The 17,225-nt window shown below is 44.6% G+C and overlaps 1 protein-coding gene across 1 annotated transcript in view; it reads left to right on the forward strand.

Annotated features, from left to right (window-relative positions):
- The first annotated feature begins 14,015 nt into the window (after positions 1-14,015).
- SLC44A5 (solute carrier family 44 member 5) overlaps positions 14,016-17,225 on the forward strand; it is a 293,848-nt gene continuing 290,638 nt past the window's right edge. The window contains exon 1 of the mRNA XM_077450433.1: positions 14,016-14,182. Within this exon, the coding sequence (XP_077306559.1) occupies positions 14,146-14,182 (37 nt within the window). The 5' untranslated portion in view covers positions 14,016-14,145. The remainder of the gene's footprint in view (positions 14,183-17,225) is intronic.

Consider the following 17,225-nt stretch of genomic DNA (forward strand, 5'->3'; position numbering starts at 1 on the left):
GCTGTTGATGATATCCTGCTCGTCAGTCCTGCCTACTTAAAGTGGTTGTATAGTCAAGTTTGTAACTTTTACCTACAGGTAAGCCTATAATAAGGATTACCTGTAGGTAAAAAAATATCTCCTAAACCTGTATGGTTTAGGACAGGGATATGCATCTAGCGGACCTCCAGCTGTTGCAGAACTACAAGTCCTATGAGGCATAGCGAGACTCCGACAGTCACAAGCATGTCACCCAGAGGCAGAGGCATGATGGGACTTGTAGTTCTGCAACAGCTGGAGGTCCGCTAATTGCATCTCCCTGGTTTAGGAGATATTCCCCTCGCAATGAGCTGCTAACTTCAGTGAAGCATGCGCACAGAAAATTCTCGGCTGAAAGCCAGGCAGACACCAGACCTTGCTGAAAATAAGTCCCCCGTGCGCATGCGCGGAAGTGACAACATTGCAGCCGCGATACCCGGAAGACACGCAGAGGAAACATGTCAGCTCCCTCGGCGTGGATCAGGTGAGATGGTTATAAGGTAAGTATTTCATAATGAGCTAGTAGGCGGTGCCTACTAGCTCATTATGCCTTTTGCCTTACAGGGGTATTAAAAAAAAGTGTCAGCAGGTATACAACCGCTTTAAGCCGTTCAGCCCAGTGGATCTCTGCCTTCGCCTTGATCAACATCACAGAGACTATCTCCTGCGTTTCTGTTTAAAGACTTACTTTGCTGACATCCCTTCTGGCTACCGATCCTGCTTGCCGTTCCACTACATTGATCCCTGACTTCTGGCTTGGCTGACTATCTGTTCCGGTTACTGAACTTTGGCTATGTTTTGACTACGTTTGTTCATTTTACTTTTATTATTAAACAAGTGTGATTTAACTGTACTTCTGTCTCAGTTTGATTTCATGATTCCTGACAGGTACAAGATGTAGAACCGTCTCAGCAAAGCTACGGTGTTGAGTAAAAGTTCCCATTTCTCTGTATACTTACTCAAACCCAGGGACTGATTTTTGGCAGAGACAGAGGAATGGGTTTTTTTTGTTTTTTTTTTTGTTTTTTGTTTTTTTGTTTTTTTTTAGAACATTTTAGTAGTAAAAAGTATCTCTCTCTCTAATCCATCTCTGAAACTTTATGGTCTACCTTGAGTTTTATGATTGGCTGTCGTGTTAATGCCCTTTGCACAGTTTTCTCGCACAGCTGGTGGTGTCACTATGCTATATGCTGCTCTGTGTTTTGTGATTCTGCAGTGACGAACCCGGCCCCATCCACTGCAGGTTGCTGATTACAGCTCGGCCACAATTTCCGTGCCAATATGTTAGAAAGGCCGCTTCCTGTGCTGGTCACATAATAGGACATGTCTGCACTCTACCTTTTGCAATCTGAATTATGCAGAAAATGTTAACCTCTTTCCTCTAAGTCATTTAGCCTCTTGTTCACAATTGCAAGACATTAAAATTAAAGTGCGGAGGTCGTCGCAAGTGGTTCAATTGCTGACCCCCTCCCTTTCTTCTTCCCCTTCCCCCCTTCCTTTCTTTTTACCCCCTTCCCCCATCCCTCCTTTTCTTTTCTCCCCTTCCCCCCATCCCTTCTTTTCTTTATTCCCCCCCCCCCCCCCACACCTTTTGTTTTCTCTCTGCGTTCTCACAGTTTGACTTAACTCTCACAATTAGAAAGAAGTGTTATCTGCATTGGTAGCAATTTCCATCTCTTTATATATGATTTACAGGTGAACGTAATTAAAAATAAATAAATGGGGAAAAAAAATTAAAAATCACCTTGTTGATTTCTTTATCCGGGGCTTTCACTAACAAACTTGCTTTGAATCTAGAAGACAGCTAAAAAAAAGTTAGGAGCCATTTTTTTTTATTTTTTTATGCTCCTTTCACACGGGATTGTCCGCTTGCTCAGCGGGGGGATCGATCCGCTGATCCCCGCTAAGCAGGTGGATGACAGGTTCCTCTCCGCTCACTGTGCTGAGACGGACCTGTCAAAGTCCCGCTCTCCTCTATGGGGAGATCTGATGAAAATGGACTGCCTGTCCATTTTCATCCGATCCGATCCTTTAGACGAATGGAAAATAGGATCTCCACCTGTCTGGATTTGGCGGACAGGATTGGATTGGATAAGAGCGGGTGTCAGCGGACATGTCACCACTGACTTCCGCTGCTCCATAGGAGTGAATGGAGGGTCCGTTCAGGTCCGCCTGAAAAACTGACAGGCGTACCTGATCGGAAAAAACACGTGAAAGGGACCTTCCTAACAAATCTTACAGGTGGAACATGTAACATTGTTCCCGAAAGTGAACTTATCCTTTAACGCTTTCAGAGTCAGAGCCTTTCTGCGTTTTTTTGCACACGTATAAAAAAAACATTTTGAGCCTGAAGATTACATAAAACCCGCAAACATTATATATTTTCTTAAAGCAGACACCCTAGAGCAGTGATGGGGAACCTTGACACCCCAGATGTTTTTGAACTACATTTCTCATGATGCTCATGCACTCTGCAGTGTAGTTGAGCATCATGGGAAATGTAGTTCCAAAACATCTGGGGTGCCAAGGTTCGCCATCCCTGCCATAGAGAATAAAATAGTGGTAGTTAACGTTTTTTATGTTACGCGATATTACCGTAAAGGTCAGGTCAGTAAAAAAAGACATTAAAAATGTAGATTTGAGAGAAGTGACCACTTTTTGCGATTCGGCACTGCGTCGTTTAACTGACAATTGCGCGGTCATGCGACGTGGCTCCCAAACAAAATTGACGTCCCTTTTTTCCCACAAATAGAGCTTTCTTTTGGTGGTATTTGATCACCCCTGCGGTTTTTATTTTTTGCGCTATAAACAAGAATAGAGCGACAATTTTGAAAAAAACACATTATTTTTTACTTTTTGTTATAATAAATATCCCCCAAAAATATATATAAAAAAAACATTTTTTTCGCTCCGTTTAGGCCGATACGTATTCTTCTACATATTTTTGGTAAAAAAATTGCAATAAGCGATTATTGATTGGTTTGCGCAAAAGTTATAGCGTTTACAAACTAGGGGATAGTTTTATGGCATTTTTATTAATATTTTTTTTTACTAGTAATGGCGGCGATCAGCGATTTTTATTGTGACGGCGACATTATGGCGGACACATCGGACATTTTTGACACATTTTTGGGACCATTGTCATTTATACAGCAATCACTGCTATATAAATGCAGTGATTCCTGTGTAAATGGCACTGGCAGTGAAGGGGTTAACCAATGGATGGCAGTGTAGGGGTTAAGTGTTCCTAGGGGTGTGTTACTAACTGTTGGGGGCTGGGCTTTAATTTAGTGAACACTGATCTCTGCTCCAATCACATGGAGCAGAGATCAGCGTCACTTGTTGCTAGGCAGAACGGGGAGATGCTGTTTACAATGGCATTTCCTCGTTCAGCCGCCCCGTGAGACGATCGCGGGTATGCCCGAGGAAATTGTGTCCGCAGGACCCGCGACCGGACTGACGGGGGTCCCGACCAGCACGCGAGCGCGCTGCCAGCGGCACGCTTGCAATGGCAGGGCGGCAAATTTAAAGGGACGTACAGGTACGCCCATTTGCCTGCCCGTGCCATTCTGCCGACATACATCGGCGTACGCTGGTCGGGAACCGGTTAAAAATTTATTTTAGGGGGCACAAAAACAAAATAAATTACCTAATATTTTTTGTTAAATTCTAAAGGGTTGTGTTTTACCAATAAAATAAGACTGCTGCACAAAAAAAAAAAAAATCCCTGGAAGGTGGGGTACAAATGTAGTATTGCAAAATGATAAGTGCGCTGTCTGATAATCAATTATCAAATACTATAGTAATCGTAACGTAAATTATCAAATAAAGTGGCTAAATGTGTACATATAAGGGGTTATTTACTAAAGGAAAATCCACTTTACACTGCAAGTGCACTTGGATGTGCAGTCACTGTAGATCCGAGGGGGACATGCAAGGAAAATAAAAAACAGAATTTTAGCTTGCACATGATTGGATGATAAAATCAGCAGAGCTTCCCCTCATTTCATATCTACCCCTTAGATTTAGAGCAAGTGCACTTCCAAGTGCACTTGCAGTGCAAAGTGGATTTGCCTTTCGTAAATAACCCCCATAGTGTTAACCACAAAGTATTGGAAGCATGAAAAATACTGATAAAAAACGTAAAACAGTGCATAAAGTCCACAATCGTGCCAAAACTGCACCAGCAGAACAATAGCGCCCTGGGGTTTAGTCAGGGATCTCTTCAGCAAATTCCTTGTCAGAAGTAGCTGCTGCAGTTAAAGCGTAGTTCCACCTATACAAAAAGTGCAGCTGCTGACTTATATTAATCGGACACTCACTTGTCTCACGGTCCAGCAATGTGGGCGTACGAAGCCCCGCTCTTCTCCCCCTCCGCTCTGCAGCACCGGCATTGTCACTGTGGGCGCCCAGCTGTGGCGACACATCCAGGCACACATTGCGAATGCACGAGCTGCACTGTGACTGGCCGCGCAATCATCTGGAACCTGTGACATATCCCAGATGATTGCCGAGAGGAAGGGGGGAGAGGTGAACTTCCTTCCTGCCACGGAAGGAAGTGGGAGCTGGATCCCTCTAAAAAGAGGGTATCCACTCCCCCCCCCCCAAAAATAACTGACATGCCAAATGTGGCATGTCAGGGAGTCACCTGCACTTAAAGCGGAAGTTCAATTTTTGGGTTGAACTCAAATTTCCCCCTAAGTCTGGCCATGTTGCACTTTTCTCTTCTACCACTTGGTGGCCGGCAACTTGGTGGCACTAGACATGTGAAGGGTAACCCAAGGTCAGGTTATGGGTATATGAAGTATCTCAGCCAATTGGCAGGGGTTATATTAAATCCCTTGGCCTGCTGGGAGAACCTATATATTCGGGTGAGGTCAGGTGATCTTGATCTATGTTCTGTGCCACCCGGACCGCTGTCTGGGTGGATGTGTGTCGTGCATGTGGGGTGTCTCAGCAGGGAGGAATCAGCTGTTGGAAGATCGCTCACCCGGATCTGAGACGAACACTGACTTGACGCTCACAAACCATAAAACCAATATTTTTGGGCAAAATATAAAAGCTGAGGTTGCATCGAGTAAATAGATGTCATGTCAGTACCCTATATATATGTGACATGTCAGTACCCTATATTTTCCATAGGCGACGCTTTAAAGTTATCACTTTAGCGTTACGAAGGAGGTCTGGTGCTAGAATTATTGCTCTCTATATGGCTTGCGCAGTATGAAACTAGTGTATCGCAATCAATGTTTTCAGGCGTAGGCGCTTATATGTGGGGGGGGGGTCAAATTTTTTTTTTGGGGGGGGGGGGGGTTATGTGCTGGGTGTAACTTTCATTTTTTACAATTTATTTTTTATTTTATTTATTTTTATCACATAGGGGACAAAAAGCGCCCTCTTTTCTGGTGACAGGTTCACTTTACTAAGACATCCGGGGTCTAAAAGACCCTACACGTCTCCCCTGTGCTCCACTGAATGTAATGCATATGTGCACTTCACACTGCTTTCCATTCTTTCCTGGCCTTGATGGCCGGGGAAACTGTGAATGGGGACCCGGAAGTGACGTCACATGTAACTACAAGGGGGGGGGGGCGGACATGTGTTCACTTTCCTCCCTCCCCTCTACCCAGTGACACCCGCTATGCCGGTCCTGCAGATGGGCAAGTGGAGCCCGGGGTACATGGGGGGGGGGGGGGGTGTTGTGCAGGGTGTGAGGAGCATTAAAGTTGAAACCCAGGCGCCATGATGCAACATCTTGTCGCCATGGCGACCTGGCGCCTGGGATTTGTTGAGCCCTGTCTATGACTATAAGGAACCATTTTTTTCCATCAGTCCGAGAGGAAATATTGTATATATTTTCCCCATCTATGAATGGGATGGATAAGTGGTTTGGAATGATATGTTTGATCACACATTCTGTGGTTTTATGAAAGGATAGCTTTTGTTATTTCTTGTCTTATTTGTAGGCGATATATATTTGCACATTTACATTGAGGTACCTATAGAACACACATTTTTGTATACTATACATACATTTTCAGAAACAATAATAATATCAAGCTGCTAACATATGATTTGTGATGAAATGTGCCTTTAAAAGTCTTTTATTATTCCTTGTATTTAAAGCGGTGTTAAACCCAAAAACAAAAATGTAACATATTGCAGCTTACCAATCATTAGATGTAATGGCTGCATTCGTTTTCTTTTTTTTTAGGCTTTTTTCCTTCAGTTTTCACCTGGTGATCTGACCAGTAACACACCTCCTGTATTAGAGTACCCCCAGATTTAAATAAACTAACAAATTGAAGCCAAACTCCAGCTCACACCTTTTATAATCAGTTACAACAACAGTTTTATTCCTTTTAAAGGTTTTATGTGAATAAATACAAGCTGATCATTGTAAGCACCCCTGGCCCCTGCCAGTGGTAAATGGTTTGTCTCATCTGATACATTCTGCTGGACAGCTTGTTCTTTTGAAAAACTCCAGATGAAAATAAAGGAAAAGAAAAGCTAAAAAAAAGAAAATTAATGCAGCTATCGCATCTAAGCCCTTGTACACACGGTCGGACATTCCGACAACCAAATCCGTCGGATTTTGTCCGAAACTGTTGCATACACACAGTCGGACAAAGTTGTCAGAAAATCTGATCGCACTTAACATGATGACGTTATTTCATTACGATGGGACTACGTTCAGGCTAGTAGCCAATAGCTTTGGTCTAGGAATTTGATCTGAGCATGCGTGGCACTTTGATCGGAATTCTCTACACACTTTGTCCGATCGGATCATGTTGTCGGAAAATTTTACAGCCCAGCTGGAAAACTTGGTCCGTCGTATACTCCGACGGAAACAGTCCGATGGAGCCCACACACTGTCGGATTATCCGACAACACCGTCCTATCGGACATTGTCAATCGGAATGTCCGACCGTGTGTACAAGGGCTTAGAATTAGTAAGCTGTAATATAATAATTATTTGCTATTGGGTTTAATGGCACTTTAAATCCCTGCCTTACATTGAAAGCCGGTAATTGACACATAATCACCAACGACTAGCATAACAGATGGATCCAAAGACAAAGGAAAAGGTTCATAAGCCACACGCTATTAACCACTTGCTTACCGGGCACTTAAACCCTCTTCCTGCCCAGGCCAATTTGAAGCTAGCAGTGCTGTCACATTTTGAATGACAATTGCGTGGTGGCACTGAGTGGTGGCACTGAGTGGTGGCACTGATGGGCAGCACTGAAGAGCACTGAAAGGTGGCACTGATAGGTGGCACTAATGGGTGGCACTGATGGGAACTGATAGGCAGCACTGATAGGTGGCACTGATTTTGAAGCACTGATTGGCAGCACTGATGGGCACTGATAGGTGGCACTGGTGGGCATTGATAGGGGGCAATTGTGGGCACTGATGGGCAGCAATGATATGCACTGGTAGATGTCACTGGTGGGCACTGGCAGGTGGCACCAGTGGGCACTGCATAGCAGCAGTGGCTCTCCATGTTTGGAATTGCGTTATCAGCATGAGGGGAAAAAAAGCAGATTTCGAAATTCTGTTTAGATGATGTGATCAGCTGTCATTGGCTGACAGCTGATCACATGGTAAGGAGCCAGGATCGGCCCTTTACTCCGATCTGTGATCAGCCGAGTCTCATTGACTGTCTGACCACAGAGCATGCCGCAGTGCCTCAATCTCGGGGGGACGTACATGGACGCCCTGCCAGCATTTAAGGCCCGTGCTGTAGCCATCTTTTGGCTATAGCCCAGGGGGGAGGTGGTTAAGCAGACACATACATGAAGTCCAAGCAGATGACCGACTCAACTCCATGCTTGGAGCTTAATCATGGGGAAGGGGCAAAGCGAAAAGCGTTGGAGGCTTGGCCTGGCTGGAGTGCAGGCTGGGGCTGCCATTCATCTGCACATGGGTCTGCTTCATGATGTGTGGCTTATGGACCTCTTCCTTTGACAGCTGGGATGAGCTCTGTGTCCCTGCCTGCACTTGCAATGGTCCAACTGGACTTCACCTCTTTACCTGAGCAGCACCTAAATTTTGTCTTTTTGGGTCACAGATGGAATCTAAGAGGTAGCAGCCATACACTCAGAGCATGTAAAACCTAAAGCTGCTCATAGATAAATTGAAATTCAGCTAGTTCAGCAGGGACAGGTCAAAAATTTCAATCCATCTACAGTACAGCCATTCCCGCTTGACTGAAGTCAATCTAACGATCAACTTTTATGGAACGGGACCGTTTGATAATTTTCTTTGATCAGCTGCCTGATCGGTTTATTGTGACAGAGGAGGAGTCCCCACTGTCAGAATACAACGGCACAGCAGGGAGGATTCCTCCATCCACCTTGCATGTGTGGATGGGGGAATCCATTTGGTTTTTTTTTTCAATCAGTCCTGTGACTGATCGAAAAAACAAACAAACAAACGAGGCATCTATGGACAGCCTAACAATGGCTTCTCTTATTTGGTTCCTTTTGGTCTGGTAAAGTGGAACTAAACCCACCAATTTTAATTGTTTCCCAAAATACATTCAAGGCATGAATCTGATGATGGCTGTGGCCATTGGAAATAGAAGATGCCCCTTCATCAGTGGGCAATGGGAGTAAACAATCTGGATGGTGGAGAGTGTGCGTTAAAGATGTCCCATGATTGGTGGTCAGTGGGGAAAAAATATGACCTACTGCCTGTGATCATTGGGGGGAGAAAAAAATCACTGGTGTCTGTGGAAGGAACAATGCCCCATTGTTGATATTACTGGAAGAAATATCACCCCATCATTGGTGTTTGTGGGAGGAGTAGTGCCCTATTATTGTTTTCACTTGGGGGAATAGTGTCACTTCATTAGTATCCGTGGGAAGATGAGCACTTCTTCAATGATGACAATGTGGGGAATGGTGATCCATCATTGGTCTTTGTAGGAGTAATAGTGCCCCATCATTGGTGTCAGTGGGGTAATAGTGCCCCATCATTGGTGTCAGTGGGAGTAATAGTGCCCCATCATTGGTGTCAGTGGGGTAATAGTGCCTAATCATTGGTGTCAGTGGGAGTAATAGTGCCCAATCATTGGTGTCAGTGGGAGTAATAGTGCCCCATCATTGTTACGAGTGGGAGGAATAGTGCCCTATTAGTATCAGTGGAAGGAATAGTGCCCCATCGTTGGTATTAGTTGGAGGAATAATGCCCTATCATTGGTGCCAGTGGGGGTAATAGTGCTCCATCATTGGTGTCAGTTGGGAGGAATAGTGCCCCATAATTGGTATCAGTTGGAGGAATAGTGCCCCATAGTTGGTATCGGTTGGAGGAATAGTGCCCCATCCTTGGTGTCAGTGGGAGTAATAGTGCCCCATCCTTGGTGTCAGTGGTAGTAATAGTGCCTCATCATTAGTGTCAGTGGGAGTAATAGTACCCCATCATTGGTATCAGTGGGAGGAATAGTGCCCCATTATTAGTATCAGTGGAAGGAATAGTGCCCCATCGTTGGTATCAGTTGGAGGAATAATGCCCCATCGTTGGAGTCAGTGGGGGTAATAGTGCTCCATCATTGGTGTCAGCGAGAGAATTAGTACCTCATCGATGGTGACACTTGGAGGAATAGCGCCTCATCATTGGTGTTAGTGAAAGTAATAGTGCCCCATTGTTGGGATAAGTGGGAGGAATTTTGCCTCGTCATCTATGGGAGGAATGGAGCCCCATTGTTGGTGTCAGTGGGCAGAATTGAGCCCAATTCTTGGAATGGGTTGGGAAGATTACCGCCCCAATATCGTGGTCAGTAGGAGGAATTGTGTCCTATCACTGGCGTCAATAAAAAGAACAGTGCCCCAAGGGCCAGGTAAGTCGAGTAAAGGACCACATCTCACCCGCAGTCTGCAGTTTGGAGACCACTGCTTCAGATTTAAAAAAACGGACTATGCTGGCAAAGTGCATGCACCCGTGATCATCTTCGAAGCAATCCCTGTGTCCCTGAAAAGCTGTTGGCTTCCAATCTGGTCTGTATAATGAAGGTCGACTTCTGCCCAAGTCAGCGCTAAACCCACCTACCCCTGACACAAAGCCTACACACCACTCACCAGTTTAGTGTCTCTAATACACAGAAGTACTTGTATGGGGTTTTTTTTTTTTTTAATACAGATTCTATCTTCCAATAAAACGGTCTTTATGAAACATAAAACCTCATATCTTCCATTGATCCATAAGATAGTTCAATAACGTTATTTACTCCAGCAGTGCAGTGGTTAATGATTTCCTATCGTCCTCTAACAGTGCAGCAAATAATTATTTTATGTTAAGCAAAAACACAGCAAAGTCTGCAATCACAGTTTTTGTTATTTATAATCCAGAATTAGCAGACTAAAGTATTAGCTCTGTAAATTTGCGCAGAAGCAGTCGGCGGCCGTTTCAGGGTAAACACAAAGTAGATGGCCGTTCTCCTGCTGGCAGCAAGGCTCCCACTGGCACATAAATGCGGTTTTATTAGAAAATATAAATGTTGCCATATTGTATGTATACGTATAATCATGCAGTGATCACTGCGAACAGTTAATATGATGGATATTGCGTTCTTTTTTGTACAATTTTTTTTTTTTTAGCTGTGGAATGACAGTGGTATGGTTTAGCACTAGGGGAGGGGCTGGGTGCACATTTGGCCAACAGTTGAGGCCCTGTGCACATTCCGAGCCTGGAATACAGAAGATCCACAGTGTGGCTTTAGTGTTTTGTTTTTTTTGGGGTTTTTTTTAGGGCGTGTTATGGAACACTTTTATATCCATAATTTTTGCATTGGATTTCATTATATAATGTATAAATATATTTATGCTGACATCTAGTGGTAATCCACTGTAACTACAACTTGTAATTTAATGTCTGTAAAGTGGTACAATCCAGTTACCTGCATGTTTAGGTTAGTTGATTTAGTCCCTAACCACTTCAGCCCCAGAAGGATTTGCCCCCTTAAAGCGGGAGTCCACCGGGAGTTCCACCGTTTTTTTTTTTTTTAAAAGCCAGCAGCTACAAATACTGCAGCTGCTGACTTTTAAAATAAGGACACTTACCCGCCCAGCGCGCCCGCGATGTCGGCACCCTAAGCCGATCTCTCGATCGTCTCTCGGGTGCTGCCGCCGCCATCTTGGGTATGGGAATCAGGAAGTGGAGCCTTTCGGCTTCATTTCCCGGTTCCCTACTGCGCATGCGCGAGTCGCGCTGCGCAATAAGGATGATCCCGCTGCCTCTGGGATCCATGTGTTTCCCAGCAGGCAGCGGGGGGGGGGACTTTCGGAAAGGGGCGTAATCTACGCCCCTTTCCGCAGATAGCTATGCCGGAAGTGGGTGCAGATACCTGTACTGTACAGGTACCTGCACCCCCCTCCCCCCTGAAAGGTGCCAATTGTGGCGCCGGAGGGGGGGAGGATTCCAATGAGTGGAAGGTCCACTTTAGGGGGGACCTCCGCTTTAATGACTAGGCCATTTTTTTTACGATATGGCACTGCATCGCTTTAACTGACAATCGTGCCGTCGTCTGACGCTGTACCCAAACAGAATTGAGTCTTTTTTTTTTTACCCACAAATAGAGCTTTCCTTTGGTGGTATTTGATCACCTCTGTGGTTTTTATTTTTTTGCGCTATAAACAAGAAAAGAAATACACAATTTAAAAAAATTCAACATTTTTTTTTTTACTTTCTGCTATAATATGTATCCCCAAAAAATATATATAATAAAACTAATTTATTCATCAGTTTAGGCCAATATATATTCCTCTACATATTTTTGGAATAAAAAAAAAAATCGCAATAGGCATATATTGATTGGTTGGCGCAAAAGTTATCATGTCTACAAACTACGGCATGGGTGCTCAACCTGTGGCTTCCCAGCTGTTGCCAAACTACAATTCCCATCATGCCTCTGCCTTTGGGAGTCATGCTTGTAACAATCAGCTTTGCAATGCTTCATGGGACTTGTAGTTCCACAACAGCTGGAGGACCACAGGTTGAGCACCCATGAACTACGGGATAGATTAAGGGACTTTTTATTTTTATTTTTTTTACTGGTAATGGGGGTGATCTGTAATTTTTAGCCGGACTGCGACAAATATGACCCCAAATTACACTTTTTGGGGACCAGTGACATTATTACATTGATCAGTGCTATAAAAATGCACCGATCAATGTAAAAATGACACTGGCAGGGAAGGGAATAACACTAGGGGGCGATCAAGGGGTTAAGTGTGTTACCCCAGTGTGTTCTAACTGTAGGGTGGATGGGCTTACTGGGACATAACAGAGATCACTGTTCCTGATCACTGGGAACAGAAGATCTCTGTCAGGTCATTAGGCAGAACGGGGAATTGTCTTGTGTACATAGGCAGTTCCCCGTTCTGCCTCTGTACACAGGGATCGCGGGTCACCAGTGGAAATCATGTAAACTCGCTGACCACAGAGCGCACAGGCCGCTCGGGCACGGGAGGACGTCAATAGACTTACTCAAGACAAAGTAGATCCGCGCTGTAGCCGTCATTTGGCTATAGCGCGGATCTGAAGAAGTTAAAGCCTAACATGGTAGGTATATATTTACTCGGCGTAACGTTATGTTTTCACAATATGCTAACAAATTGGGCTAACTTTACTGTTTTCTTATTTTTTATTTTTTTTTAACGTGTATTTTTTCCAAATACCACTGTGACATAAAACAACAAGTGTCTGAAATAGGCTACACTCTTTCCTGTATTTAAAGTTTTCCATTTTTGTTTTACAGCTCAATACTCAATGCTCACCGATCTTTTACGCAGATGTGTGTACGGTTCCATAGCCAACAATGCATCTATATCCAGATAGGTAAAAAAAAAAAAGATTTTTTTCTTCTGCTCTTGTGTGAATAAGGCTTTTGTGAAAAAGACGTGCGCATGCTTATACACATGTAAAATTCTACTTTGTTTCAATACACGCGTGCATACGACCATAAACATCCACGTAAGCACGTAAACACGCGGATGTGCGTAAATGACAGCACTCAAATGTAAAGTTTTCTATTTTCGTTTTTACGCCTCTGTACTCATCGCCGTGTTACTGATCTTTACGCAGTTGTGCGCATTGTTCCTAGACAATAATGCATCTATTTGTAAATGTGGCATTTTTCTTTTTCTTTTACTCTCGTGGGCAAGACGCCTAATGCCGCGTACACACGACTGGACTTTTTAGATGGACTGCAATCCGTCAGACAATTCGATTGTATGTGGGCTCCAGCGGACTCTTTCTTCCCAAAAGTTCGGCGGACCTAGAAATAAAACTGGCTTCAAATCTTTCCCGACGGACTCGAGTTTGGTCGAAAAATCTGGTCGTCTGTGTGCTAGTCCGACGGACTAAAACCGACGCTAGGGCAGCTATTGGCTACTGGCTATGAACTTCCTTATTCTACGTCATCACATTTGAATCCTTCGGACTTTTGGAGTGATCGTGCGTGGCCAAGTCCGTTTGTTTGAAAGTCCGGCGGACCTCAGCTGCAAAGTCCGTCGGATTGTCCGCCGGAACCAAGTCCGTCGAAAAAGTCCGGTCGTGTGTACGCGGCATAACTGTGCTGTACACACATCACACTGTTCTCTGTATATATACACACACACACAACATATATACAGTACTGTATGCGCACGCAATTTTACTTTTTTTTTTTATACACACATGCACACACACAGTGCTACAAACACACACACATTTATACTGTACTGTGCACACACATGCAGTGCTATATATATATATATTTCTATAGATATATCTATATACACACAGTGCTAGCTGTGTGTGTGTGTGTGTGTGTGTATATATATATATATATATACACACACACACACACATATACGGTGCTATGCACACACACAGTGTTATGCTATAGACACACACTGGTGACAACGGCGCTCTCTCTGCACACACACACACACATACACACACACAGTGTCTCCTCCTCCCAATCACAGCCAGTCCTCCCTCTTCCAGCCCAGCAGCTCCATCCTTTGCTCAGTACAAACACAGGAACTGTCACACAGCCAGGGACCCTCACATGCCATCACAGCAGCAACAAAGAGCCCCCTAACTAAAACCGGGCAACCGTCTCCTCCAGCCGGGGGGAAGATGGGCCGGCGGGGGGCTGCCCCCACCTCTCCATTCGGTAAGTGCTTTTTTTCTTTTTCTTTTTTGTGACTGTAGGATGCTGCTTGCTTTCTGGTCCTTTTCATGGTGGGCTCTGCTGGTTTCTGGGGTCATTGCTACAAGACAAGACTTCACCCTGCAATGCTGGGCTTGCTCTTCTATTCATTGAATGGACTAAGGTTGGTTCATATGGTGTGGGGGGGTCTTGGGGAGGTTGGTCATTGTGTACAATGCCTACAAGGGGATGCTGACAGCTTGGCCTGCGCTCACAGCCTCAGTTTTGTCCACTGATGTCCCCAGGGCCAAGCTGTCCGGGGTGCAGGACTTGCCGAAGGCTCTCCTAAACCCCCCCCCCCCCCCCCCAATCCACAGCTTGTTTCATAAGGACAATGCATTGTGCCGCCTGAGCCGTCTCTCATTGTTGATGGACTGAGATGTGAAAGTTGCCAGCACCACAACAAAGCCATTAGTTGTGTCTGCTGTGTAGCCTCCTCTCTGCAGGACCTGCTACAGGCCTGGTGGATTCAGGGAGTTCTGGGAGGACCCCAGGAGCAGGTGCAGGCAGGGGAGCTGAGGTCACATGAGAAGATGCCATTTATTTATAACCTGCTTTTTCCAAACATTAGCATGCTGTTATAATTCAGAACAGAATCCACCGACACAAACAGAGCAATCCGAGAAAAAAAAATGTGCAACGGCAAAACATAGGCTGAAAGGGTGCAGTCCACCCAAAACCGGTGCTGGAGGACTAAGGGTTAGGGAACTCGTCACAAACATGGGCACTTCACGCGAAGTATACAGTGAAAATAAAAATAAAAACAGCAAAAAAAAGCAAAAGGACCCTTTCATTAGGAGTCATGTCAAAATGTTTGGAAGATCCATATCCAGCTGAAGTTATAAGTGGGCAGCACAGCGGCTTAGTGGTTAGCACGGGGATCCTTGATTTGAATCTTGGCAAGTACATTATCTGCATGGAGTTTGCTTGGTCTCCCTGTGTTCACGTGTGTCCTCCCAAACTCCAAAGGTAGGAAGGTTAATTTGCCCCAGTTTGTGTCTATGGCTATGGATGTGGGTTATCACATTCTGTATGTAAGCCCCAAGCCTGAGCAATTGGGAAGGGTTGAAGAAAGACCTGACTACCTACCTCCCTTGTAAAACATTGCCCAAAAATTATAGTCCGTGGAAAAAAAGGCTTTCAAGCTTATCAGACATAATATTTTTATTATTCATTTACAAGTTTTCATATAACACCATCAATTTATGCATGCTTTACATATGTATTATACAGTCCCTGTCCTAAAGAAGCTTACATTCTAAGGTCTCTAACTCACATTCATACATACTAGGGACAATGTAGACAGGAGCCAATTAACCTTCCAGCATGTCCTTGGAGTGTGGGAGGGAAACCCACGCATGCACAGTAAGAACATGCAAACTCAAGGCAGGTGGTGCCATGGTTGGGATTCGAACCAACAACCCTAGTGCTGCCCAGCAGAAGTGCTAACCACTTGGTCGCTGTGAGAGTTGGCCTTTGTGTCTAAGCTCAGTCAAAGCACTTAAAGTGGTAAAGGATCAAGGTTTTTTATCTTCACACATTCAGGTTACAAAAAAAAAACCTCCTCTGTGCATCAACCCCCCCTAATACTTACCTGAGCCCTATCTCGATCCAGCGATGTGTACAAATCCTCGGATCTCTGGGGACTCTCCCTCCTCATTGGCTGAGAGGCTATTGCTGCTATCAATCATAGCCAGTGAGCCAATAAGGAGAGAGAGGGGTGGGGCCAAGCCGCAGCTCTCTGGGTAAATGGACATGCAGAACTGTGGCTCAGGAATGAGCCTGTTTGGGTGCCTCCATTGAAAGCTGCTTGACTGGGAGCACTCAGCAGGAGGGAGGGGCCAGGTAAGGGACCTGAGAAGAGGATTGGGGCTGCTCTGTGAAAAAAACACTGCACAGAGCAGGTAAGTATGACGTGTTTGTTATTAATAAAATAAAGCCTTTTATATCAGTTAAATGCATGGAGTTTGCATCTTCATATGTTTATGTGGGGTTACTCCAAAGACATGCTGGTAGATAAATTGGCTGCAGTATGTGGCAAATGGGGGGTGGGGTTAGGGAATTACCTTGCGACAGCCAATGTATAAAATTTGCCAATAAAATTCTATGAAGGAAGGCTTTCAAGTGTATCAGACATGGTGTCCAGAAAGCTGACCCTTGGTTTGAATCTCGGCCAGGACACTATCTGCATAGAGTTTGCATGTTCTGCCCATGTTTCCTTTGGGTTCTGCCCATGTTTCCTTTGGGTTCTGCCCATGTTTCCTACATGCAGGTAGGGCAATTGGCCCCAGTATGTGTGCACAGGTTGGCTATGGACATGTGTTATCAAATTCTGCATGCTGGTCCCAAGCCTGAGCAATTGAGGAGGGCAGAAAAAAAAACAAAAAAAAAAAAATGACGACAAGAAAATTCTATGAAAAAAGGCTTTCAAGCTTATCAGGCATAATATCAGAACACTTAATGCGTGGCGTTTGCATCTTCTTGTGTTCATATGGGTTATTTCAAAGACATGCTGGTAGGGAAATTCACTGCAGTTCATGGCAATTGAGTAGGGGGGTTAGGGGAAAGACCGGGCGACAGCCCATGTAAAAAAAAATTGGCAAGAAAATACTATGAAAAAAAAAAAGCCTTCAAGTGTATCTGACATGGCGTCCAGAGAGCTGACCCTTGGTTTTAACCTCAGCCAGGACACTGCATAGTTAGCATGTTCTCCTTGTGTTTGTGTGGGTATTATTTGGGTACTCCGGTTTCCTCCCACACCCCAAATACATGGCAGTAGGTATATTGTCCCTAGTATATGTGTACAAATTGCCTACGCACGTGTGCTATTATATTCTGTATACCATCCCCAAGGCAGAGCAACTCGGAAAGGTTCAGGAAAGACCTGACCACAACTGTTGACAAAAAAAAATAAAAAATTGCGAAAAAATTCCATGGAAAAGAGCCTTTCAAGCATATCAAACATGATGGTGTCTTTGCTGCCCAGAGAACAGAGTGCTTATTACCA

This window comes from Lithobates pipiens, unplaced genomic scaffold (genome assembly GCF_037356315.1).
Source record: "Lithobates pipiens isolate NorthernLeopardFrog02 unplaced genomic scaffold, aLitPip1_a1.2 Scaffold_23, whole genome shotgun sequence".
NCBI lineage: Eukaryota > Metazoa > Chordata > Amphibia > Anura > Ranidae > Lithobates > Lithobates pipiens.